The sequence below is a fragment of the Heptranchias perlo genome, chromosome 15 (assembly GCF_035084215.1).
Source record: "Heptranchias perlo isolate sHepPer1 chromosome 15, sHepPer1.hap1, whole genome shotgun sequence".
Taxonomy (NCBI): domain Eukaryota; kingdom Metazoa; phylum Chordata; class Chondrichthyes; order Hexanchiformes; family Hexanchidae; genus Heptranchias; species Heptranchias perlo.
The window spans coordinates 58,179,446-58,205,706 of record NC_090339.1 but is presented as its reverse complement, the minus strand read 5'-3'; the positions used below and the strand labels follow the sequence as shown (position 1 = coordinate 58,205,706).

General features: G+C 43.3%; 1 protein-coding gene across 3 annotated transcripts in view; it reads left to right on the top strand.

Moving 5' to 3' along the window:
• The window catches only part of zgc:66433 (uncharacterized protein LOC321250 homolog), a 125,542-nt gene extending 101,185 nt beyond the window's left edge, over positions 1–24,357 (top strand). For 2 of the 3 annotated variants that reach the window (XM_067997303.1, XM_067997302.1), the window contains exons 6-12: positions 1,630–1,698; positions 7,156–7,356; positions 11,629–11,746; positions 14,048–15,685; positions 16,391–16,578; positions 17,701–17,827; positions 19,292–24,357. In XM_067997303.1, the coding sequence (XP_067853404.1) occupies positions 1,630–1,698; positions 7,156–7,356; positions 11,629–11,746; positions 14,048–15,685; positions 16,391–16,578; positions 17,701–17,827; positions 19,292–19,458 (2,508 nt within the window). In that variant the 3' untranslated portion in view covers positions 19,459–24,357. Of the gene's footprint in view, positions 1–1,629; positions 1,699–7,155; positions 7,357–11,628; positions 11,747–14,047; positions 15,686–16,320; positions 16,579–17,700; positions 17,828–19,291 lie in introns of those variants that run through there. The other variant, XM_067997304.1, reaches the window with a different exon arrangement.
• The last annotated feature ends 1,904 nt before the right edge of the window (positions 24,358–26,261 follow it).

Genomic DNA, 26,261 nt, shown 5'->3' with positions numbered 1-26,261 from the left:
TCAGACATGAAGCAATGTCAAATTCAGCTGGAAACAGTATAAAGGCCAAGTTACCAAATGCATGGCTGGAATCCCTCCTGATGGTGCATATATCAGCAAATCAATTTCCCAATATGTTCAGCTGGCGGGTGACGCTCTCCCACCCCCTCCCCCTGCTTCCATCCCCCACCCAGTCATGTAAATTTTGGAAAGTCGGCCGATCCCAAGCTTTTGTATTAAATCAGAATTAAAGTTAGTGGAAAATTCTGAGGGCAAAACATATGTGTTGACTGTAAAGTATCCCATTTAGTAAGGGTGTAGGACAGGGATGTTCCCACTGATTGCCGCTGCTCTTACAGTATAAGCCAGCAAAGTGCCACTGCCCAAGTACAGCAGTGCATCTCTTCAAACCACTACCCTTGAGATTACTGGCTTTTGGGACACTCGGGGGGGAAAGGTCCCTCTACCTGCTGCACAGAGCGAAATGGTAAACCTATTCTCTATAATTGCGTGTATGATTTTGATGAATGTAGCACACAGGGAAACCTTTCCCCCTATTATTTTTACTCTGTTGTGATAATAAAAAGCTAACCCACTAATAATTATCACAAAGATGATCAAAGTCATTGCTAACTCCTTTATTTTTTCCATGCAGTGGTTAAAAGCATTTAAAATATTCTTTCATTTCAGAACATTAGCTTGTAATATATTGAGTAGCATGTTCCGTCCGTCCCTCCCTCCCACTCAAAGCACAGAGGATTCTGGTACTGTTGGTAAAACCTATCATTAAAAATATTCTGGTCAAGGCCAATATCACACAGGTATTTTACCACCGTTCTGTTAGAACTAAGAAAGAAGGAACAAATGTGCATTTCTGTAGAGCCTTATCACATCCTCAGGATGTCCGAAAGCACTTCACAGCCCAGGAATTGCAGTCACTGCTGCGGCAAATGCATCAGCCAAATGCACACAGCAACATCTTACAAAGAGCAAGTGAGATGGATGGTGCTGGTTGAGAGATCAATGTAATGGGAGAATGTCCTGCTCTTCTTCAAATAATGCCATCGGATCTTTTATAGCCATCTGAACAGGCAAATGTAGCCTCAGTTTAACATCTAATCAGAAACACAGCACCTCCTACAGAACTCCACTTAAGTGTCAGCCTAAATTATCTGCTCAAGTCCTAGTAGTTGAATCTCCTGACTTACAAGGAAAGAGTGCAATCAACGTAACATTAGCAAGGAGCGGTTTGATGCTACAGTAGGAGAACTGTAGGGTCTTTCTGGACCAATGATGGACCAAAATGTCCGACTCCTCCCTATCAATCTTGTGATGTAGTAAAAGCGGTTAGCAAAAGAGATGATGTTTATCTTCAGCACCTGGACAGGTAATCTGGCGGGAATGAAATGGAATGAGAATCGGGCAGGTTCTATAATGGGTGTGCGATCTGCCCCACCACCAGATTACGGCCTAACCGACACAGACAAAAAAAACTACCCCAATGTGTTTCATCCGATAACCGTGTGTTGTTCTTTCCGAGTGTGCTTTTAACTTTCTCCACCATTTGAAGCCTATTGTCTCCCAACCCTACAGACATTTGCCTGACAGTCTTTGCCCTTCACTAACCCTCTTCCTAATTCCATCCTACAGTCTGCTGATCCCGTTGAGCGACACAGCTCTTTGAGTTTAGGTGGGACAGAAAGTGAAGATGAAGAACAGGTAAAGTTTAGCTTTTCTCTTTTTGAGATGATATTTAATGGCAGAATATATGTGATTCTACACTGTTGTTAACATCACACAATTATGACCATAGGAAGCACTATAGCCTAGAAATTGCTGTTAGTGACTTAACAAGCAAATAAAACAATAGTACAGAAGGAGGCCATTCGGCCCATTGTGTCTGTGTCGGCTCTTTGCTTTAGCAATCCACAATTAACTCCTCTGCCCTGTACTTTCCCCATTACCCCGTATCCTCCTCTGTTTCAAATTTTCACCTACTCATCCCTTAAAAGATGGATATTTTTGCATTGTACAACTTTTCCATTTCAAACAGGATTTTCAAACACTAATGATTCTAGTCTATGTTACCGAGTGCTAACATAAACAATGTATTTACCGTTAAATCATTGCACTTACCTAGAAAGAACATTATTGGAAGATGTACCGGTGAAAATTGATGGTTATGACAAGTAATTTATACCTATTTGCAAAATGGTGCATTCCAAGCCACATGCTACATTTGTATGCAAATGAATGCAGGACCCACAGGATAAAAAAGGCGATTATGCGGAACCGATGATTCTTCAAGCAACACATGTCACAAAAACTTCTTTACTCAGAGAGTGGTGAGAATGTGGAACTCGCTGCCACAAGGAGTAGTTGAGGCGACGAGCATAGATGAATTTAAGGGGAAGTTGAAATGCCGGACTTCACATGCAACTTATTTTTTTGAAAACTGCTGTCAATTCTTTTTCACTCTCCACAATTTTCTCCTGAACTACATAGAATGTACAGCACAGAAACGGGCCAATCGGCCCAATAGGTCCATGCCGGTGTTTATGCTCCACACGAGTCTCCTCTCTCCCTGCTTCATCTAACCCTATCAGCATGCCCTTCTATTCCTTTCTCCCTTATGTATTTATCTAGCTTCCCCTTAAATGCATCAACGCTATTCGCCTCAGCTATTCCTTGTGGTAGTGAGTTCCACATTCTAACCACTCTCTGGCTAAAGAAGGTTTTTCTGAATTCCCTATTAGATTTATTAGTGACTATCTTATATTTATGACCCCTAGTTCTGGTCTCCCCCACAAGTGGAAACATCTTCTCTACGTCTACCCTCTCAAACCTTTTCAGAATCTTAGAGATTCCATCAGGTCACCCCTCTGTCTTCTCTTTAGTTCTGCAGTTAGATACAGCCCCCCTACATTACCTTTTCCCCAATAGCTGTTTGGCATTTGTGAACCTGGCGAGTAACCGCTGACAAACTATTCGGCCATGAGGGGGGAAATCGCCGCTGAGCCTGACCCTATCCCTACTCGCCATCTGCACTTATGTCCTTCCGCCAGGGGGTCACCGGAATAGCAATCAGGAGCAGGAAACATTGGCTGAACTTACCTTCCCCTAGAGCGTGTGACTTTTTATATGAAATTTGAAGGAAAATGCCATCGTGGACAAGCAAAAAGCAGAAAGAAGTGGCCAATGAACAATTTTAATTCCAAACAACCTGGAAAACCTATATGGTAAGTGGAAACTGTTGGAGTGTCGACATATTGAAGATGAATGGTGCTGCGTTCACAACTTTAAAATACTATTTTGATTTTAAAACACCTTGCAGTTAGATTATTTTAAGTGCTAAAGTACAAATTAATGCAACGCCAGAGTTGAAAGTATTAATTGTGAGGTGTATGAAGAGAAGGTTGGATTGCAATATGAGCGTGCATTTTGTTTGCCTACAGATTTTGCAAGAACATCATTATTTTCAGTACAGACACCCGATGCAGAGTCACCCTGATATGGAGTGGCACACTAACTAAAGTGCCATTGGGTAACATTCAAACAATCCAGTCAAAATCGACTTCAGTTCTCAGAAGTTATAGGACAACATCCCCCACACAGTAAGAAAGAGGACTCTTTCACAGATGTGTGCATCGATATCAATCAGGGAGAAAACATAATGCAGCAACTCGCTACCATGGGTTTGCAAAACATCTGGAAAGGGATTTATGTCCTTGCACATGTTGCTTGAACCCAGCGTCCATAAATCCATCTAGCTTCTGACACAGGGACTATGATCAATTTCCTGCATGGTTCTGGAACTGTAGTGGGGATAAAGGGAGTCTCTTCTGGGGCAGTGCATCCCTCTTAGTTTTGGTCCTTTGCGGGATACCTGGGTAAGAGTGACTGCCTCTCACCACCTGACTGTACGGACTTCAATGCATCTTTCTCAAGCTCCACACTGTCCTGAGTCGCCGTAAGTTGGGCAGAGACTTCCTTCAAGGTCACGACGGTTTGTATGATTCTGACTCCCAAGGATGAAGATGTGAAGGAATCACATGCAGAAATATGGACAGGAGCTTTACGGAATGGATGTTGGATTACTTCATAAATTGTAGGATTACAGCACATCAGAAGGACGACTGCTTTCATTTTATCCAACAACAAAAAAAACCCCCAACTGATTATGGGTCATTTACTCTTCGTTTGAAGCACTCGCATACATATCGCCACAGCGCATATTACACAATGTTCAATAACAATAATTGAGACCGTACTAAGTCTAATTAAAAAAACAAGGACTTGTTAATCACAATCTAGCACTCACAGGATTGATTAACAGCACAGGAGCAGGTGTCAGATCTATGATCCACAAGATTTAATTCAGCACTGTGGGTCTTCTTTGCTCTACCCAGATTAGATATTTTGGCACATTGCTATGTTCTATTGTAGTTTTTTTGCTTTTTTTTTGTTAAGCACTGCATTAACAACTGATGTGATCTCAACAGTCCTCAGGTGTGCGGGCTTTTTTAAAATTCATTCTTGGGATGTGGGCGTCGCTGGCAAGGCCAGCATTCATTGCCCATCCCCAGTTGACCTGACTGAGTGAGTGGCTTGCTAAGCCATTTCAGAGGGCAGGGTTCAAGTCCCGTGCCAGGACTGGGGCACATAATCTAGCTGACCCTTCAGTGCAATCTTGAGTGAGTCTCCTGGATGAGGCATCAAGTCGAGGCTCTGTCTGCCTGTACAAATAGACATGAAAGATCGAATGGGACTATCCAAAGAAGAGCAGGAAGTTGTCCCCGGTGACCACTTCAACATTTTTCCCTCAGCCAACACCACCATAGGTTAACTGGCCATCCAAGTTATTGCAGTGCACAAAATGGCTGCCCGTTGACCTACCTGATGCCAATGACTGCGTTTCAAACTCATCGCCTGTCAAGCATTTTGGGGACATCCTGAGAGACTTGATTGAACACCATATCAATGCACGTCTTTTCCTGTACAATAATATTTCCCGCATCCAAAAGTGAGATTTCATTTGTGGAAAGTTCATTTTCATCCCAGGCTCAGGACCCCAGAAGTTTTTCGACAAAAGCTCCAGAGAGAGTGAGCCGTTATATTTGGTCGTGCCTCATAATAGTTTCTGGTTTTTTTTAGTACAACTTCGTGGGCCATGTTGTCATTTCGATTCGATCCGAGGGTTTCTTGGCAGAAACTATCAATTATGTGGATCTCAGCTGAACTTAATATATAACATCCCAGCAATTGCCTCTGGAGAGGAATGTTCTATTTTCATCTTAATAAAACGTTTAATGCAAAATTTCAGAACTCGACCTTGCAATCTGCAGTTGGGCTGGTCCTTCAGGGATAGTGTCATCCTTAGTAATTTAATTTTTGAAATCTGGGGCAGAAATTGGTCGTCGATGCACCCGTTTCCCATGCGGAAAATGGAGCCAAGAATGGCCTGAGAAACGTTCAAGGTCATTATTGGCTTCGGACAATTTTCAGGCGTCCGGGGTTGGGGGGAGGGGTGGGGGTGCAGCCTCAAACAGGCTCCAGGCCCTTTGCCTACGTTAATGAAGGGCCCCTCAGGGAAATTGAGCTCCGGGCCTACTTTGTTCAGGTTTTGCTGGCGTGGATGCGGCCTAACAACCGGCCTCCACCAAAAAGTGCCCCTCCCGGCTCCACAGCACTCCTGACAGCCGAGATCAGCCCCTCTCCTGTTGCCGTCCTCTCCCCACCTCCCGGAACTTACCGCAGGCCGTTACCGGCAAGGCACGCGACCCAAAATGTAATTCTCCTGAAGGGAAGAGCTGCCTGTGGAGGTGCGAATATTTAGATGAGGCCCGAGGCCCAATTTAGAATCACAGAATGGTTACAGCACAGAAGGTGGCCATTCAGCTCTTCTGCCATGTGTCCACTAGCCTGTCTATATCCTCTTGAAGTCTATCACTATCCCCCTCACTGTTCACTACTCTTCCAAGTTTTGTGTCATCTACAGATTTGGAAATTGTGCCCTGTACACCCAATTCCAAGTCATTAATATATATCAAGAAAAGTACCGACCCCTGGGGAACACCACGGTACACCTCCCTCCAGTCTGAAAAACAACTGTTTGCCACTACTCTCTGTTTCAGGCCTCATTTCTCTGCTCTGGCACAGCTGGGTGCGGGGAACGTAAATGAGCCCAGATGAATTTCTACTCACTTTCTGGCTAGCTTTACATTAAATGTGTTTCCTCTAAACAATCTTAAACGTTCTCTAATTAATTACTTATGTACCACTATTGACTTCATGTGCTTAGCACCTACACTAATTTGCGTCCTTTTTGAAAAGGAACAGCTAATCCCTTTGTCTCGACAAGTTTTGAGAGGCCTACGTGAAATGATTGTGGAGAGCCTCAATATCAGTGTCAGCCTTGGCTCAGTTGGTAGCACTGACTCCTGACTCAAAAGGTCATGGATTCATGTCCCACTGCAGAGACTTGTGCACGAAATCTAGGCTGACACTCCTGTGCAGTGCTGAGGGAGTGCTGCACTGTCAGAGGCGCTGTCTTATTGGATGAGATGTTAAACCGAGGCCCCGTCTGCCCTCTCAGGTGGACATAAAAGATCTCATGAAACTATTTGAAGAAGAGCAAGGGAATTCTTCTTGGTGTCCCGGCCAATATTTATCCCTCAACCATCATCACTAAAAAAAAACAGATTATCTGGTAACTTATCACATTGCTGTTTGTGGGACCTTGCTGTGTGCAAATTGGCTGCCATGTTACCTACATTACAACAGTGACTACACTTCAGAAGTACTTCGTTGGCTGTAAAGCACCTTGGTCCTGAGGTCCGGAAAGGTGCTATATAAATGCAAGTTCTTTCTTTCTTTCATTTCATTCCCCAGTGCTGAGAGATCATATTAAATAGCCGTTCACTCAATTTGCAATAACTGAGCAAATTCACTCCTGCTGTAAGGATAGATAGAAGCATTTCATGGGCATTGTAGGGGTGGTAACACATCATTGAGGCAGTTTACGGGACTTGGGTGATACGTGACCTGTGGCTACGGCAGCAAAGTGGGAAAAAAATCTCTTTCTGAAGCATTTGGCATAGTACACAAAAGTTCTACATAAAATGATTTATTGTAATGGTAATCAAAACTGTCGTCTACATTTTTTTTCTCTTACAGATATCCTCAAGGCTTTCTTCCAGACCTCTGAGTCCCCTCTCACCACTGGTTCTCATGACAACCAGCTCTGACTCACTTCCTGTTGATTTCAACTCTCCAGCTAACCCTCTCGCCTGCCTGGATAACTCTGCAGCAAAGCATAAGATCGCGGTTAATCCTCGCAGACACAAGTTCTTTGCCAAACAGATGAAGCCAACTATTGTAAGAATGCAGTGTCCGCTGACAAAAAATAAATAAATAACCAGAAACCTACATAGCACGTACATCATCAAAAATATCAGCACCTTGTTTGTAAAACGTAATCCAACCACTCTTAATAACTTAAAACCAGCCTTATCAAATGTATTTGGAAAGAAAAATACACAGTAGATTTTGTTCTGTATATTTAACACAATTTTCATGTTAATTTAATAATAAAACAACTGCATTGAAATGCAATTGTTTTATAATTAATCCAATCAACAATTTTTTTTAACTAAGTAGAGTTTGACATTTCATTATACCTAAATTAGAGAAAATAACCCAAGTTAAAACTGAAATAAGTTAATCAGACCCAATTTTTTTATTGGCATTTATTCAGTCTCGATATCGTATCATGTCACTTCATTTTCATGATTTGTTTCCTCAATAAGTTTCTGGTTATTTTCTTAGCTAAATCTGTTTGAAATGATTGTCTCTTGGTCTCAATTGCACAACCTATTGACCCATATTTTGCTTTAGTTATGTCGGCAGAGGAAGCCATGGTCATGTCCACGCAGACAGACTTGGATTTGCCCTGCTTGGCTTTTGTTGCAAAAAGGATCAGGTCACCCAGACAAATCGGCAGTGGAGGGGTCGAGGGAGGTGGTGGTGAGAAAGAACCAGGCGAAGTCAACGTACGTGTGGAATCTGATGTCATGTCTTCAGATGATGTTGCTGAGAGGCAGCATGTAGACAAGAAATAGGAGAGGGCCAATGGTAGATCCTTGAGGGACTCCAGAGGTGATGGTGCAGGAGTGGGAAGAGAAGCCATTGCATGTGATTCTTTGGCTATGACTGGATAGGTAAGAGTAGAACCAAGCGAGGGCAGTCCCACCCAGCTGGACTAGTGGAGGAGAGGCGTTGGAGGAGGATGGTTTGGTCAACCTTGTCAAAGGCTGCAGACAGGTCGAGAAGGACGAGGAGGGATAGTTTACCATCGTCACAGTCACATAGGATGTCATTTGTGATTTTGATTAGTGCCGTTTCAGTGCTGTGGCTGGGGCGGAAACCTGATTGGCGGGAGGTTCAAACATGGAGTTGCAGGAAAGACTGGCATGGATTCGAAAGGTTGACCTCACTCGTTGTATCATATCAAGTATAAGCTTGGCTCGGTTGGTAGCACTCTCATCTCTGAGTCAAGAAGGTTGTGGGTTCAAGCCCCACTCCAGGAATTCAGCACATAATCTAGGCTGACATTTCAGTGCAGTACTGAGGCAGTGCTGTCTGGTTGGAGGTGCTGCCCTTCAGACTGGCTGTACAGGTGAACTTTAAATATTACATTGTGCTATTTGAAGAAGAGCAGCAAGTTCTCCCAGTTTCTTGGCCATGTTGCTTCCCTCAACCAACACGTTAACTGGTTATTCATCTCTCTCGCTGTTTGTGGGCTGTGTGCAATTGGCTGCATAAGAACGAAGACCTCACTTTCAAAAGTAATCCATTGGTTGTGAAGCACTTTGGGAAGTCATAAGTGTAATAAAGTGCCAGACAAAATGAAAGTTCGTTCTTTTTCTTTTGCTTGGTAAAGTTTTGGGTGGATCAGTCTTTCTCCTCCTTGAATTTTACTCTTCAATCTTCAAGCACTTTTTTTTTGATGACTGCATCTCTCCAGCTCACACCGAGTCTTTCATTTCCATCACCAAGACCGCCTACTTCCACCTCCGTAACATCGCCCGTCTTGCCCCCTGCCTCAACTCATCTGCTGCTGAACCCCTCACCCATGCCTTTGTTACCTCCTAGACTTGACTATTCCAATGCTCTCTTGGCCGGCCTCCCATCTTCCACCCACCATAAACTTGAGCTCATCCAAAACTCTGCTGCCGTACCCTAACTCGCACCAAGTCCCGTTCACCCATCACCCCTGTGCTCGCTGACCTACAGTGGCTCCTGGTCCAGCTACACCTCTATTTTAAAATTCTCATCCTTGTTTTCAAATCCCTCCATGGCCTCAACCCTACCGATCTCTGTAATCTCCTCCAGCCCTACAACCCTCCGAGATCACTGCGCTCTTCCAATTCTGGCCTCTTGCGCGTCCCCGATTTTAATCGCTCCACCGTTGGCGGTCATGTGTTCAGCTGCCTAGACCCTAAGCTCTGGAATTCCCTCCCTTAACCTCTCTACCTCTCTCTCCTCCTTTAAGACGCTCCTTAAAACTTACCTCTTTGACCAAGCTTTTGGTCACCAGTCCTAATATCTCCTTATGAGGCGTAATGTCAAATTTTGTTTGATAATCACTTCTGTGAAGCGCCTTGGGACATTTTACTCCGTGAAAGGTGCTATATAAATGCAAGTTGTTGTTGTTCAATTATAACCCTTAGTCAGCAGGAGTTTCCTCAGCCAGTTCACATCACAGAACTTTAACAGTTGGAATAGTGAGCCAGATCAGGGTCTGTGATACTCTTGTACAAGACAAAGTATCATCAGCCTACAAATGAAGTTGTCCACCTAGATTCGACCAACTAATGAATCTGTTGGACAGGTGCTGCCATCTTCATTTCAGCTTGTTTACGTGACAATGGGTGGAAAAAATAAGTAAGTTCACATTAAAAAGCTGTCCCCCTCCCACCCTCAGAAAACCCTGTCCACGTTTGTGAAAATCTTTGACATTTTGGATCGCTTCTTCCCAGCTATGGAAATAATTTTCTATGGGAAAAACTGCTAAATAACAGAATGGAAAACTGGAGAAAACCAGGACTGGAGATTAGTCACAGTTGTGTTTGGATGAACTGGAAACCTGGAAGCTCGTTATATTCATTTTTTATGAAATAATCCTCTTGCCAACTTCAATGGGTGGTATAACACTGCGTAGAAATCTGAACCAATCCAGTTTAAACATACTTCTGCTTTTTTTCTTTAAGAGTCGATGTTACAGTAGAAATTTTAAGCTGCCATAGGCAGTGTTAAAACTAGCTGACAAGACTTGCATCCAGCTGTGAGCAGTTTTCTGTGGTTTGTTGTTTATGTAACATTAAAAAGGCAGTCTAGTATGGGTGGATTGTTGATATTTTTAGGATGTTACAAGATTAAAGAGAATTTCTAGCCCAGAATTTGCAGCTTATATAATTGGTATTTATATATTTTTTAAACTAAACTGCTATGTCCCTATATATTCCCTTTTGGTATTAATATTAACAATAATTACATCTTCTACAAATTCACATGATAAATGTAATCATTATAACAATCACATACAAAAATAATGTGTTCATTGCTGCAATATATGTATAACCTTTCTCCTACAGATTCAATGATTGGCTTTGTGTTTTGAAATGATCGTGTATTTGAACCTAGAAGTTACTGATGCTGATGTTAGCAAATGCTTAATTCATTCAGATAACATTCACTCTCCGCTGTTCTATTGTAAAATAAACGGCTTAACACCTGCACTAAAATAGAACATGTAGCAATGTCCTGTGAATGCATTAAATGTTCAGCCGAAAGTATCAGTAATTTCTAGGCTAGGGTTCTTAATTCACTGCTAGCGAGCAAATTATAAGATGTCTGGGGAGAATTAAGACTCTCGTCACAACGACATTCTTAAAGCAATAGCAACTCAATGCCATGGACTGTTCACCACGAATTAATTTTTAAAATATATATATATTATATCTATCTATATAATATATATATATATATATATACACACACATATATAAATAAATGAACATGTGTAAGAACATAAGAAATAGGAGCAGGAGTAGGCCAATCGGCCCCTCGAGCCTGCTCCGCCATTCAATAAGATCATGGCTGATCTGATCCTAACCTCAAATCTAAATTCATGTCCAATTTCCTGCCCGCTCCCCGTAACCCCTAATTCCCTTTACTTCTAGGAAACTGTCTATTTCTGTTTTAAATTTATTTAATGATGTAGCTTCCACAGCTTCCTGGGGCAGCAAGTTCCACAGACCTACTACCCTCTGAGTGAAGAAGTTTCTCCTCATCTCAGTTTTGCAAGAGCAGCTCCTTATTCTAAGATTATGCCCCCTCGTTCTAGTTTCACCCATCCTTGGGAACATCCTTACCGCATCCACCCGATCAAGCCCCTTCACAATCTTATATGTTTCAATAAGATCGCCTCTCATTCTTCTGAACTCCAATGAGTAGAGTCCCAATCTACTCAACCTCTCCTCATATGTCCGCCCCCTCATCCCCGGGATTAACCGAGTGAACCTTCTTTGTACTGCCTCGAGAGCAAGTATGTCTTTTCTTAAGTATGTAATATTATTTTTCCACCAGAGGGAACATTCTGGAAGTCCAAAGATTCCCAAATTTATTTTGTTTGAAAGGAAAGATGAAAAAGATCGAGTCACACCCACTGCAACTAATTCGCCGGATGAAAATAAGAAAGAAATTGGTATGACATTTTTGCTATCAGCTTTAATTAAATATCAAATGAAAGAAAATACTGACTAGATATATGTCATTAAGAAATATATGTTTTGTATAGCACTCTTCAGTCCAAGTAATGATTAAATAACTTGTGGAAGCTGGTAGCACTTTTGCCTCAGAGTCTGAAGGTTATGGGTTCAAGCCCCACTCCAGAACTAGAGCATATAATGTAGGCTGATGCTGCAGTGTAGTATTGAGGGAGTGTTGCATTATTGGTTGTTCAAATGAGAGGCTAAATCACGGCCCTGTTGAATCCCATGTTACTATTCAAGGACGAGAAGGGAGATGTCCTGGACAACATTGCTCCATAATGGTCATTTCTCTCATTATTGTTTGTGGGATCTTGCTGTGTGCAAAACGCCTGCATAACAACAGTCACAGCACTTCAAAGTATTTCATTGTATGTAAAGTATTTTGAGAAGTATCTGAAAAATATGTGATAAGGTGCTATGTAAATATAAGTGCATTTTCTCTCCATTCATTGTATAATTTCATAATATGATACACATATGAGGTGTAAACATAGAAATTGTTTTTATAAAGTTCCTAAGATATAAAATTGTTGGCGAGAATCAAGTCAGACATTTGTATTTAGCGACTTTCACTGCTGACCAATGGCAGTAAAGAATGGAAATCCATTTTAAGGAGCATTGTTCCTTTGCTAACATTCATGAATTTCTGACTGGCCAGACTAGCTCGTGGGTATAAACAAACAAAATATTGCTAAACACATAATCCCCTACAGAAGATGACTTGGGAATAGGATTACTCATATTTTTCACTGTGGACAAGGCCTCGGTCATAGAATCTTATGCCGCAGAAGGAGGCCATTTGGCCCCTTCGTGCCTGTGCTGGCTCTTAGAACTATCCAATTAGCCCCACTCCCCTGCTCTTTCCCCTTAGCTCTGCAAATGTTCTCTTTTTCAAGTATTTATCTAATTCCCTTTTGAAAGTTACTATTGAATCTGCTGCCACCACCCTTTCAGGCAGTGCATTCCAGATCATAACAACTTGCTGCGTTAAAAAAATTCTCCTCATCTCCCCTCTGGTTCTTTTGCCAATTATCTTATATCTGTGTCCTGTGGTTACCGACCCTCCTCCGGGTAGAAACGGTTTCTCCTTATTTATTCTGTCAAAACCCCTCAGAATTTTGAACGCCTCTATTAAATCTCCTCTTAACCTTCCCTACTCTAAGGAGAACAATCCCAGCCGCTCCAGTCACTCCACATAACTGAAGTCCCTCATTCTTGGTATAATTATAGTAAATCTCCTCTGCACCCTCTCCAAGGCCTGGACATCCTTCCTAAAGCATGGTGCCCAGAATTGGACCACAGACTCCAGCTGAGGGCCAACCAGTGATTATCCCCAAGATCTGGTCACTTTTAATGACTTTATTACCATCTTGTTTTTACATTGGCCTGTACCCTCGTTGGAGCAACTGCTTTTCCAGCTGAGCAGAATGAGAGCTGTCACTTTCAGGTGACAGCACCACAATCCAGAAACATTCCCCACTGGGTTATGAAGGTGATTTCTGGAAGATTCCTGAGCTTTGGGTTCATCCTTCTTCACCCTCAAAGCACAATCTAGATGGATTTGTTCTTTTTTACTACCTTTCACTATACCAGTGAGTGTTTTCCTACATCAGTTGGTTTCTCATGATCATGTTATGCCTTTATATTAACGTAGATTTGATATCATGTTATCATTCAAAGTTGATAAATAAAATCTTTTGTCACTAAAACAAAAATGAGTAAAATTCACAACGGTCTCACTTTCTATGATTGGATAGAACTTTCCTATTGTTAGCATCTTCGGCTGTGCTAAACTGTCACAAGTATTGTTTACGTCTCCACCATCTCTTTGAATGTGCCACAATAGTCACAACGACAAAACCTCATTAGTTCTGAGCAAACATATCTGAATCGAGTTTTACATTGGTTGGATATTACAGTTAGGGATTTATAAGCTATTAAGGTGATACAATGACTGAATCCACAATTGGTAAGGTAAGAATAAAGGCTATTGCTCTAGTGCTTTAATATGCATTAAATGAATGAACTGCAAAACTAGCATTAAAAGTGAAAACAGCAAAAATCCAACAAAACCAGCTTCTGGACAAATGACTTTTCCAAGCCTGAGAATTGCACTGGGTTTGACCAAGATTTTGTTGTGTTCAACAAATTAAAGTTAAGCTGTTGCACGTCCTTTTTGTCATTGTAAAATGATGTTAAATAGTGTATCTCCTTTCTTGTCTAATTTGTAACAGATCTGTTGGCACAAGGCGACAATTTAAACGATGATGTCCGTCACAATGAAGTGCATTGTCCAAAGTTTCCTGAAACGAATGGAGAGCAATCTGCAGAAAAAAATTCTCAGAGTTCCAAAATGCTTGAGGCTTCTTCTCGTGGCAGACCAGTGCCTGAAGGTACATTTGATGGAAACGCTACAGGACAGAAAGGAGACGTATTGCCTAATCCTTCAGTTCAGGCGACATTTGATTCAGAAGACATACATGAATCTGAGAAAACACCCATCATTCAAGGATTATCACCAGAAATGTTGTTAATGCACGAAGATGACTTCAAGTCAACTTCAGTAAAGTCCAATATGGACAATAAAGAAGACACTGCTTTTCCCTCCTCCACGACACCAACAGCCATTACTGCATCAGCAGAATGTTCTGAGACAAAAGATCAGGCAAAAGGTGTAACTAAATCTAGTGAAAACACCACATTGGAGAATGCTGAGGAGGAATTGCTTCCCTCTGCTGCCGACAAACCTCCATCACAGAAAGGCATCTCAGTTGTACTGCACACGGAAGAAGGTGAGGAGGAAGATGCTCCAAATGCAATACAGTCAAAAAATAGCTCAACTTCTAAACAAATGGAGGGAGTGACTTCTGTCACACCTCCTGATGAGACTTTTCATTCACCCATTAAGAAGGAAGGACGGGAAGAAAATATCCTGACAGATGAATCAATAACGGGAGTGGCAGATGTTGAGACCGTATTAAATAACAGGGCATTTATAATAGAACACATCCCGGCTCCAAGCAATGAATTGACAAAGGATATTGGTTTTACATCACAAGTTCCACTTGAAGATTTAGTAATCCAATCTGACCCTTCCACTCCACAATTACTTTGCAGTCAGGAACAGACTGAGCTTTCAATGTCTGATGAGTTGTTACAGGAAGATCACAGGTCTGTTAATCAAGGTTCAGTCAAGTTCTCAATTGCATCTGCCTGGCAGAGGTCCATATTGGAGGCCAATCGAAAAAATGAAGGTTTGGACACAAATTGTAGTCCTTTGACAGCACCGAAATCGGAGAATTGTGAAAACATATCTGAAGAGAATGCAAATGAAGCAGCATCAAATCAAGATACAGGAAGTTCCATGAAATATCAACAGTTTCTTAATCAGCCGTTGAGAATGAAATCAGATGAAACTGAACCAGCTCCTACTGACAAATCATGTCTTCTGAAACAGAAAACAAAAACTCAACTCGATACCAAAGGAAACCCATTTGGCGTCAAACTCAGAAGAACCTCACCTCTTTACAAATACTCTACTGAAAGTAACTTTGAACATCAGGTAGCTGAAAGGCAGGAACATAAGGGAATGATACCGTGCACAGCAACACAGATTCCAGTGCTTGAGAGAGGTGATGCTGTGACAGGCGGGCAAGTGGACGATGTTTTGATGAGCAGAACTGAAAAGGACAACGGGAAAAATGCAGCCAAATTAGTGCCCGAAAGTCACAAGGATGGTTATCCTCCGCCGGGAAAAGCTCATTCAGTGGACGCTTCAACTGAGTTAGTAACGCAAGAAAAATACAGTGTTACTCGAGAAAAGAATGAAAGAAAAAATAGCGAAACCCATCTCGACTTCGGTAAAACACCAGGTGCGAAAAATGAGTTTGTTTTTAGCCATTGCCTGAGCTGTTCATTTTTTAGTGGTTGAAGGGGACTGTGATGGTGAGCACGATAATGACTGCTGTCTGTTCAACTGCGTTACTATTGATGAGTGAACAACACCGTGGTTGCATTGTGTGATTTCTTGATGTTCATGCAAACATAAGAACATAAGAACATAAGAAATTGGAGCAGGAGTAGGCCAATCGGCCCCTCGAGCCTGCTCCGCCATTCAATAAGATCATGGCTGATCTGATCCCAACCACAAATCTAAAGAACACAAGAAGTAGGAGCAGGACCCGGCCACATAGCCCCTGGGCCCTCTCCGCCACCCACAGGGCATTGACCGATCTGAACTCAGCTTCATGTCCAATTTCCTGCCCGCTCCCCATAACCCCTAATTCCCTTTACTTCTAGGAAACTGTCTATTTCTGTTTTAAATTTATCTAATGATGTAGTATTGAAGTTAATTTAACACAAAAATATCAAATGCGTACAAAAACTAACGTAAGGTAGCTAGTTTTTATTGGTGTATCATTTGTTAAAACAGTATAACTAAGATAAACCTTCCAATGACCCTCTGAGTAAAACCTTATCTTGCATTGTCTGAATCAATCGTATTTAGATCTAAGAAGACACTCAGCTTGTTTTTCTCTGCTGAAAAGATGTTTGATTGCACAAAATCTGTTATGCAGAGAGGAACCCGCAGCCTGCCAAACTTGCTACAACAGACAGCACGAGCACGGGAGTCAGTTCCTCTGAGCCAGTCTGGATCTCCATGGCTAGACAGAAACAAAAGGGCTTTCAAGGCCAGCACTCACGAACACAGGAAAGATCTCAGCCTCAGGAAGACAAGTTCTTGGTTCAAATGGACACAAAAAAGGTAAAACTGCTTTCATATAAGATCTGTTATATTTGTAAGACAGGTCATTTGTGATTGATAAGTAGTTTAGGTTTGTCGCACGATTTTCTTTTTCTGATAATTAGTTCAGAATCCATTAATTTAATTCATCCCGAAAGACCATCCAATTACTCCTGCTGCAGCATCCAACTGTTTCTTAAATGATTCCAGGATTTTCTTCTCCATTGTCCTACCTGGGAGTCCATTACATGTGCTGATCACTCAACTATATGAAGAAGAACTTCCTGATATCAGTCCTAAATTTGTCATTTGTTAGGTGAATCCCTTGTTCGACTGTCATGGTTTAGTTTGAAGCAATGTTCCCGATTCACTTTCTCTTGTAACTCTCCTCTGAACCGCCTCTTGTGTCTCAGTGACTAGAACTGGACGCGATACTCAAGGTGTGGTCTGAGTACTTGTAAAATGCATTCCTTCACACTTTCCTACTTTGAACTGCAGCTGCCGCCCACCTGCCCATTCTGTTAGTCTGTCCATTGCCTCCTGCAGTCTTTCACATCTATAATGCTTGTCTACAAGCAGCATTGAGTGAGTCCTGGGAGTAAATTAGTTGCCTGCCCTCTCGGAACAGTGTGTGGTGTAAGGGGATCTAAAAAAGGGAACAAATTTTTTTTAAAGTTTAGATACAATAACACAGCTTGCATTTATATAGCACCTTTAATGTAGCACAAAAACAGGCCATTCGGCCCAACTGGTTTATGCTGGTGTTTATGCTCCACATGAGCCTCTTCCCATCTTACTTCATCCAACCTTATCAACATATCCTTCTATTCCTTTCTCCCTGATGTACTTATCTAGCTTCCCCTTAAATACAACTATACTATTCGCCTCAACCAATCCATGTGACAGTAAGTTCTACAGTATCACCACTTTCTGAATAAAGATGTTTCTCTTGATTTCCTTGTGGATTGATTAGTAATTATTTTATATTTGTGACCTCTCCCCCGCAAGTGGAAACATTAAGGGATTGGCTTCATTGAAAAAATAGCCTGAACGTTTAGTTCTGCATTGGCAGTTATTAAACCAAATAATTTTACTGAATTAATGAGTTGTATGGCAGTTAACTTTGATCTTTTTTTCTTTTAGGAAGTAACAAAGCATCTAAAGGAAAAAGCTGGAAATAAAGACTCCTTACCCAGCTTTCAGAACAAAGAAATGAAAATAAATGTGAAAGAGGGTGACCAGTCGAAGCTGACAAGTCCACCTTCACTTGGTAAAAAAAAAACTTTAAATGGAACTTTTCAAAATCAGGAGGTGCCGTTATAAATAAGCAGGTGCTCGATATGTAATGGGCTGTTCGCCAATACCTGAGGACTGTTCTTTGCACTCGTTCTCCCCAGAAATTATGGCATGGGACATTAACGCACGAAAGCTTAATGTGGGAGAAATTTGACTTGCGTCCAAAATGGGATCCGTGCTGTCCTGAGGCCTGGGCCCAGTTCGGATTCGGGCCTCATCTCAATGCCGCTGGCAAACTGCAGACTCCCCACTGCAGCTCGCCGGTCAGGGAGGGCGGGAATTCGGCCGGCTCTCAAGTGTGTCGAGTCTGGGAGGGTGGGTGGGTGGGTTGTGGGGGGGCATGCATTTCCGGGGTGGGGGAGAGGAGACCTCCAACAAGCCGGAAGCAAGCTGGAATTTTTTTTTTGTGGGCCGAGGAGAAGCAGGAGTGTAAAATAAGCAGAAAAATAAAAACTGATCATTTCTTGGGCCTTTTTTTTTTGAGCAGCCTCCAGCGGTCCGGTTAAAGGTTAGGCCGCTCAAGACCTGGTACAACTGGGCGGGGCCTGAGTGGCACAAGCTCCGCCCATTTGTACCTGAATTTTTTGCATTCAGGGTCATACAACCAGGGTAGGATCCTGATTTGCATCTTTTAAGGGGCCTAACGGGCAGGAGTCCTGGACGACTAAAAGCCACTTGAGCCAATACGGCATCCGGTGCACTTCTGGTCCAGATCAGGTGCAACAGATCATGACGCAAAGGTTAGAAGCCTGACCCCCATTTTACGGGTGCAAAACAGGTAGCTGCAAATTGAATTCAATGTGTTCATATCGGATTCCTCTCCAATATTTTAATAAAGGAAAGATTTGCATTTATGTAGCGCCTTTCATGACTTCAGGATGCCCCAAAGCACTTTGCAACCAATGAAGTACATTTTGAAGTGTAGTCACTATTGTAATATAGGAAACGCAGCAGCCAATTTGCACTCAGCAAGATCCCACAAACAGCGATGTGATAATGAGCAGATAATCTGTTTTTTAGCGATGTTGGTTGATGGGTAAATATTGGACCCAGGACACCGGGAAGAACTGCCCTGCTATTTTTTTTTCTTTCTTTCTTTCCTTCTGGGGGCTTGTCCGAGGGTGTGGTGCTACAGGAAAAGTTTTACTCTGTTTCTGACAGATCATCTTCAATTCTTCAGCAACATGCACTCCAACAATTCAAATCAAAGAACACTGGTGTAAATGCCGAATTAAAGATCTTCACTGAAGATGACTTTGGAGTTGAAAACAACTTGGCCTGTTTAATGTCACCAGTCATCGATTTACACTGGTTTAATATAAACAGTTTGCCGAATAAGCACATCATTTCTACTGGGGCTGATGAAAGCTTCAGGCTACATTAGGAGCGATGTATTTTTGATATTGTGAAGTTGACCCCCTCTTTGTTGTTTTGTTAGGTTCTCATTTACAGCCAAAATCACAAGGCTGCGGAATGGGAAAGCGAGAGAAACGGCCGATGTCCAATATGAAGATTGCTCCTCTGGCCGCTGCAGAGCCTCCATGGCTGGCCATTGCCAAGAAGAAGGCCAAGGCCTGGAGTGACATGCCTCAGACTGTCCAGTAGAACTCCAGCTTCAAAAATAAGACTTCAGAGAGAAGATTGCTCTTCAAAGTATTTCTGAGACCCCCCCCACCTACTGTGACTATCTTCAACACTGATGCAGACTGCTGTGGTACAAACTGTAGCCAAGAAATGACTGTTGGAGATATTGGTGGACGAACAAAAAGTGTTAGAGATTCGTCTTGACCTCAACAGAACCCAATGTCAACCAGTGCGTATAACAGGCAGCCCGTACGATACGGCCCACTTTGTGTCCACGCCCAAATCGAATTTCACTCCCCAAAGTACGATCCTATGGCGTTCCTCTGTTCACTGTTTTAACGCATGCATTAAACTATTTTAAATAGCTTAACGTCTCTGCTAAAATAACTTGGCAGAGGAATGACCTATTCAGCTAATATTACCAACAGTAATGTCTAGGCTGATAACTTTACTTGTCAATTTTTATATCTAAATAGTTCTTTATTTTCAAATTATTTTAGACTTGTCTGTTCAAGTGATTTAAATATGTAATCTTTTACGTTGTTTGTTGGAGTCGCTGGGTCTTATCATTGATAAATGCTCAATTCACTTCTATAATGAACTGTAAGCTCAGCAAAATGCCTGCAAGACTAAGTGCGCGCGCACACACACACACACACACACACACACACACACACACTTATTTTGGAAGCTGGAAGTGTTTAGAAAAAGGTTTCAGCTATAAACTGATCAAGAAACTGACTGCAGGTTCAGTGGGTAGGACTTGCTCTTCCACCTCTGTGACCTGGGTTCAAATTAAGTCCAGACTAATGGAAAGAAAGTTTCCTCTGTCTGCTGGCTGCAAAAGATCCCAAGTCAAGTGCGTTTGAACAATCTGTATCTAAAACTGCCTCTGCGTTGGCTCTAATCGGCTATCGCTGTCAAAGTGGCCACAGAATAGCAGGTGCAGTAGGGGCGCTGTTCTGAGACTGGGGCTGAGACACATGGTCGGGACAGAGTAAAAAGAACATTTACCCTGCAGCTAAAGGAAGTCTTTACGCTGCAGCTACTGGGTCTGAGATCAATTCAACTGGAACAGCCAAGAATTGAAATCTTGAGAAAAGGGGAGGGGAGAATCCTCGGCTCTTTAAACATCTAAATTGGGTTAAAAAGACACGTGGAAGTTTACAGCGCAGAAGGACGGCCATTCAGCCCATTATACCTGTGCTTTTGCTAGAGCCATCTAAAATTAATCCCACTGCCCCACACTCTGCCAGTAGCCTTGTATCTTTCGCTGCTTCAAATATTTATACTATTTTCCCATAAAACAAGCAATGGTCTCTGCCTCAACTATTCCCTGTGACATTGCTCCGACAACCCTCTGTGTAAAGACGTTCCTCCTAACCTCCCCTCCTCACTCTTTTAGTGATGATTCCTCATCAATGACTCCCCACTAAGAGGAAACAGTCGTTCCCTAGTCACTGTATCAAAACTCTTCATAATGTTTAGAGAATCCGATGGTTTGAGACTGCCCTGGATTTACATATCACACGATGTCAAACCAAAGCCTCGCAGACTACTTTGTGGAGGGAGTCTCGTTCCATTTTACTCTGGGTGGGGCCCTGATTCTCACGGCCAGTTTACCGTCAGCGCACGGCCAAAATCACTTCACGTTGAGGCTAAACTTGCAGTTTAAGTGCACCCAAACTGTGCCAAAACTGACCCCGAGAGTGCCCAGAGCAGAAAGGGTTTCATTCCCCAACACCTTCAGTCCTCACCTTGATAAACGCAACAAAATTTTAAAAAAACACACCAAAAAAAATAACAAACTGTAGCAATTATGTCATAAAACAAACCCGGGAGCTGAGCATCTGAAATAAAAAACAGAAAATGTTGGAAATATTCAGCAGGTCAGGCAGCATCTGTGGAGAGAGAAACAGAGTTAACAGGCCCCGATTTTAACTCCCCCCACCCCGTCTCCTTAAATATGAATTTTGGGGCCATGATGTCATTGGGACCCGACCTACAATTTTAATCCGAGACCCGAGCTAGGGGAGGGGGAGGAGAAGGGGGAGGAGGAGGAGGGAGGAAGCAGTGACTGCTTCCTCGTCAGGCCAAACCTGCCGGGAGGGGGAAACGTGGACCCACCCCCTCCCCCCGACTCCTCCCACCCTCCGCTTACCACTTACCTGAAACCTGCGGACTGATTTCACCCACCACCCCCTCAACCCCCCCGACCCCGGGTCTCCGGCTCAGGCTGCCTGTCGGCGATCTCCACCGCCCCCCACCATCTGGCGTCCAGGATGTGTGTCTGGTTGGGTTGGGGGCGGGACTCCGGTAAACGTTATGGTAATAAAGGCCCGATGGTTAAGATCAGCCGGGCTTCCACATCCCCGGAATCTCCGGATGTTCTAACGAAAGGCCATCGACCTGAAACGTTAACTCTGTTTCTCTCTCCACAGACGCTGAGTGATTCCAGCATTGTCTGTTTTTATTGTAGCAATTATATACCACAAGTTCTAAATATTTCCAACTGTTTTGCTAGACATGTGCATGTTGATAACAGAGAAGTCTGGAGTTACAATGATACTTTACGCTCTCTGCTACATGATAGGAACATAGGAACAGGAGTAGGCCATTCAGCCCCTCGTGCCTGCTCCGCCATTTGATAAGATCATGGCTGATCTGTGATCTAGCTCCATGTACCCGCCTTTGGCCCATATCCCTTAATACCTTTGATTGCCAAAAAGCTGTCTATCTCGCATTTAAATTTAGCAATTGAGCTAGTATCAATTGCCGTTTGCGGAAGAGAGTTCCAAACTTCTACCACCCTTTGTGTGTAGAAATGTTTTCTAATCTCGCTCCTGAAAGGCCTGGCTCTAACTATCGTCTAACGATTTTGATGTCCCTAACACAGATAGTCTAACATTTGTACTGTTGCAGCTTGAAGAATTTCTTTTCAATTAATCCAGATCTACACAGAAACTGAACAATTCAGTTTTGTGTCTGTTCATTGTGCCAGTTAATCCATTGGGTGCCACTGCTGTATCCTACACTTCAGGCTGTTTTGTGACTGTGTTATTTTAACAAAGGTTTTAACCTAAATGGTTGACAGAGGAAATGGTTAGGAGTTTTTTTTTAATGCAGAGGGTTAGGAACATAGGAACAGGAGGAGGCCATTCAGCCCCTCAGGCCTGCTCCACCATTCAATTAGATCATGGCTAATCTTCACCTCAACTCCATTTTCCCGTCTTTAGTCCATATCCCTTGATACAAAAATACATTGATCGCAGTCTTGAAAGCTCCAGCATCCACAGACTTTTGGGGGAGGGAGTTCCAGCTTTCAACTACCCTTTGTGTGATAAAGTGCTTCCTGATTTCGCTCCTGAATGGCCCAGCTCTAATTTTAAGGTTTTGTCCCTTTGTTCATGGTGAGGAATGAAGGTTGTTAGGACATGCAGTGCCCAGAAACAGTATTGGAAGCAGAATCCACGATTGCTTTGAAAATGGAAGTAGATAAATATTTGAAAGAGAAAAATTTGAAAGGGTATGAGGAAAGAGCAGGGGTCGGGGACTAAATGGGTAGATCTTTCAGAGAGCTGGCATAGGAACAATGGGCCAAATGGCCTCCTTCTGTGCTGTAAAATTCTATAATCCAAAGGAAACCTGGTTCACCCATCAAACTGAATCTTGTTTTTATTTCATTCTTGGGATGAGGGCGTCGCTGGCAAGGCCGGTGTTTATAGCCCATCCCTAGTTGCCCCTTGAGAAGATGGTGGTGGGCCTTCTTCTTGAACTGCTGCAGTCCATGTAGTGAAGGTTCTCTGACACTGCTGTTAGGTAGGGAGTTCCAGGATTTTTAGCCAGCTCCGATGAAGGAATGGGTGATATATGTCTAAGTCGGGATGATGTGTGACTTGGAGGGGATCTTGGAGGTGATGGCGTTTCCCATGTGCCTGTTGCCCTTGTCATCCTAGGTGGTGAAGGTGACGGTTTTGGGAGATGCTGTTGAAGAAGCCGTGGCGAGTTGCTGCAGTGGTTCGAAGTGGGGAGGGGAGGGCATGAGTAAAATGTGTATTATTGCCCCATATTGGTAGATGGTACACACTGCAGCCACGGTGCGCTGGTGCTGGAGGGAGTGAATGTTTAGGGTGGTGGGTGGGCTGCCAATCAAGCGGGCTGCTTTGTCCTGGATGGTGTCGAGCTTCTTGAATGTTGTTGCAGCTGCACTCATCCAGGTATCTGAACAAGTTATGGTGATAACCAAGCAGTTCTCATTACATATGTACAGGATAATCCAAAAGCCTTACAAAGCGATAGGCTTTAAATGAAAACCGAAGCAACCAGGTTCAGCAAGTCCCCGTTATTCTCTCCACATTACACCGAAATTAGTTGCCACTTAAGTCTTGGCTGTCTCACCTGGTTCTTCAAGGGTCCTGTGTTTCCAGCAGGGAGCAGTACTCGGAGAGAGCATGAGTCAGAGGTAGTGCCCTCAGCATGACCTGCACTCCCTTCGACCATGGGGCCTTGCTGCAGAAAATTCATCTTCCAGCGTCACATGCACGTCCTTGTGTTTTACCAAACTGTGCCTCCACTGCTGTTTTACTTCTTTAAAAGTAGAGTTCAAACTAACCAACAACGAGACAAAAATAAGTATCGGGGTGGGGGGGGGGGGGCAGCTTCCACGGTAACCCTGAGCTTGTTTATGGTGCTGGTGACTGGAGTGCATATTATTGGATGTACAGTAACCAGCTGGTGATCAAAGTGGGAGGGGGAGGGCATGAGTAAAATGTGTATTGTTGCCTCATATTTTACATGGAGCAGGATATATATTTTCCAGCTCGTAACCCAATCCCTGGTATTTATTTATTCTGTGTGCTTATTGTATTATGTTGAAACTCTATTTTCAATCATATTCAATAAAATCTTTTTCACATATAAGCTTGAAGACTTTCCATTGCTTTCATGGGCATTCACCACTATTCTCAGTTGCTACCTGCGGTGTTTGATTGATATGGTGATGGACAATCCATTAGAAAATCAGATACCACAAATGCACTTGGATAAAGAAGCTCTAATGACAGGACTTACAGATTCCCAATGGCTGAATGAGTAACTGCACTGGGCGATCTAGAATGGAGCCGTACTGGCCAGATTTAACCTGGTGCTCTCTACTGAGTTAGCGGATTTCAGTCAGGTTCGCAAAGTGGGTATTATAACTTACCCGAGAGCCCCGAGGCTTCAGATAAAGAGGGGAGGGAGAACTGGGCTCATGCTTCAGCTTACCATCCAGTGACCTGTGTTGGAAATGGCACACGGGTGAATGTCGAAGGAAAGGATATCGTTCACTTGAGATGCCCCAACATGACTGACATTCATGCCTAGGTTTTCTGATCACTTTAATCTGACATTAACCTATTCATTTTAAAAGAATGCTCCTCCTGACCCCACAAAAATCAGTTTTGTTCCATTCAGTTCCATTCGCAACTCTTCATGCGTGCCCGCATGCAGCAAGAACGTGCAACATCCAGGCTTGGGCTGATAAGTGGCAAGTAACATTCATGCCAGGCAATGACCATCTCCAACAAGAGAGAGTCTAACCACCTCCCCTTGACATTCAACGGCATTACCATCGCCGAATCTCCCACCATCAACATCCTGGGGGTTACCATTGACCAGAAACTTAACTGGACCAGCCACGTAAATACTGTGGCTACAAGAGCAGGTCAGAGGCTGGGTATTCTGCAGCGAGTGACTCACCTCCTGACACCCCAAAGCCTTTCTACCATCTACAAGGCACAAGTCAGGAGTGTGATGGAATACTCTCCACTTGCCTGGATGAGTGCAGCTCCAACAACACTCAAGAAGTTCGACACCATCCAGGACAAAGCAGCCCGCTTGATTGGCACCCCATCCACCACCCTAAACATTCACTCCCTTCACCACCGTGGCTGCAGTGTGTGCAATCCACAGGATGCACTGCAGCAACTTGCCAAGGCTTCTTCGACAGCACCTCACAAACCCGCAACCTCTACCACCTAGAAGGGCAAGAGCAGTAGGTACATGGGAACAACACCACCTGCACGTTCCCCTCCAAGTCACACACCATCCCGACTTGGAAATATATCGCCGTTCCTTCATCGTCGCTGGGTCAAAATCCTGGAACTCCCTTCCTAACAACACTGTGGGAGAACCTTCACCACACAGACTGCAGCGGTTCAAGAAGGCGGCTCACCACCACCTTCTCAAGAGCAATTAGGGATGGGCAATAAATGCCAGCCTCGCCAGCGACGCCCACATCCCATGAACGAATTTTTAAAAAATCTTCCCACCCAATTGTCGGTCCCTTAGTGCCCATCCCCCGCCGTTGCCTCTCCCCTCCCCCTTTAACCTCCAACCTACAGTTTATCTGCATGGTTCAGCACATACAGCTCACCAATCAGGCGCAAATGAGGCCTGAGCATGAAAATGGCTTGGGTCTCGTGCCAAGCACACCAGACGGGTGTCACGATGGTTCCACCTGATACCTGCCTGTAATGAACTTCGACTCTTCGGACGTCTAGAGCCGTACAAGAGAGTAAATGGTAAGGAAAAGTTTGATCCAGAATACTACTTTAAATTGAACTGTGGGACACAGGTTCAAACTAGTAAAAAGTAACTTTAGGACTGATAGCTGAAGTTTCGTCCCACTGATAGTGGTCAGCATTTGGAATGGGCTCCTGGGCAGAGCGGTGAAGGTGATATCCTTGGAATCATTCAAGAAACAACTAGATGTTTCAATAGCGGGGAGGGTGGGGGGGGAAGAGTAGGGTTCTTCTGGATAGATGTATCATGATGGGCTGAAC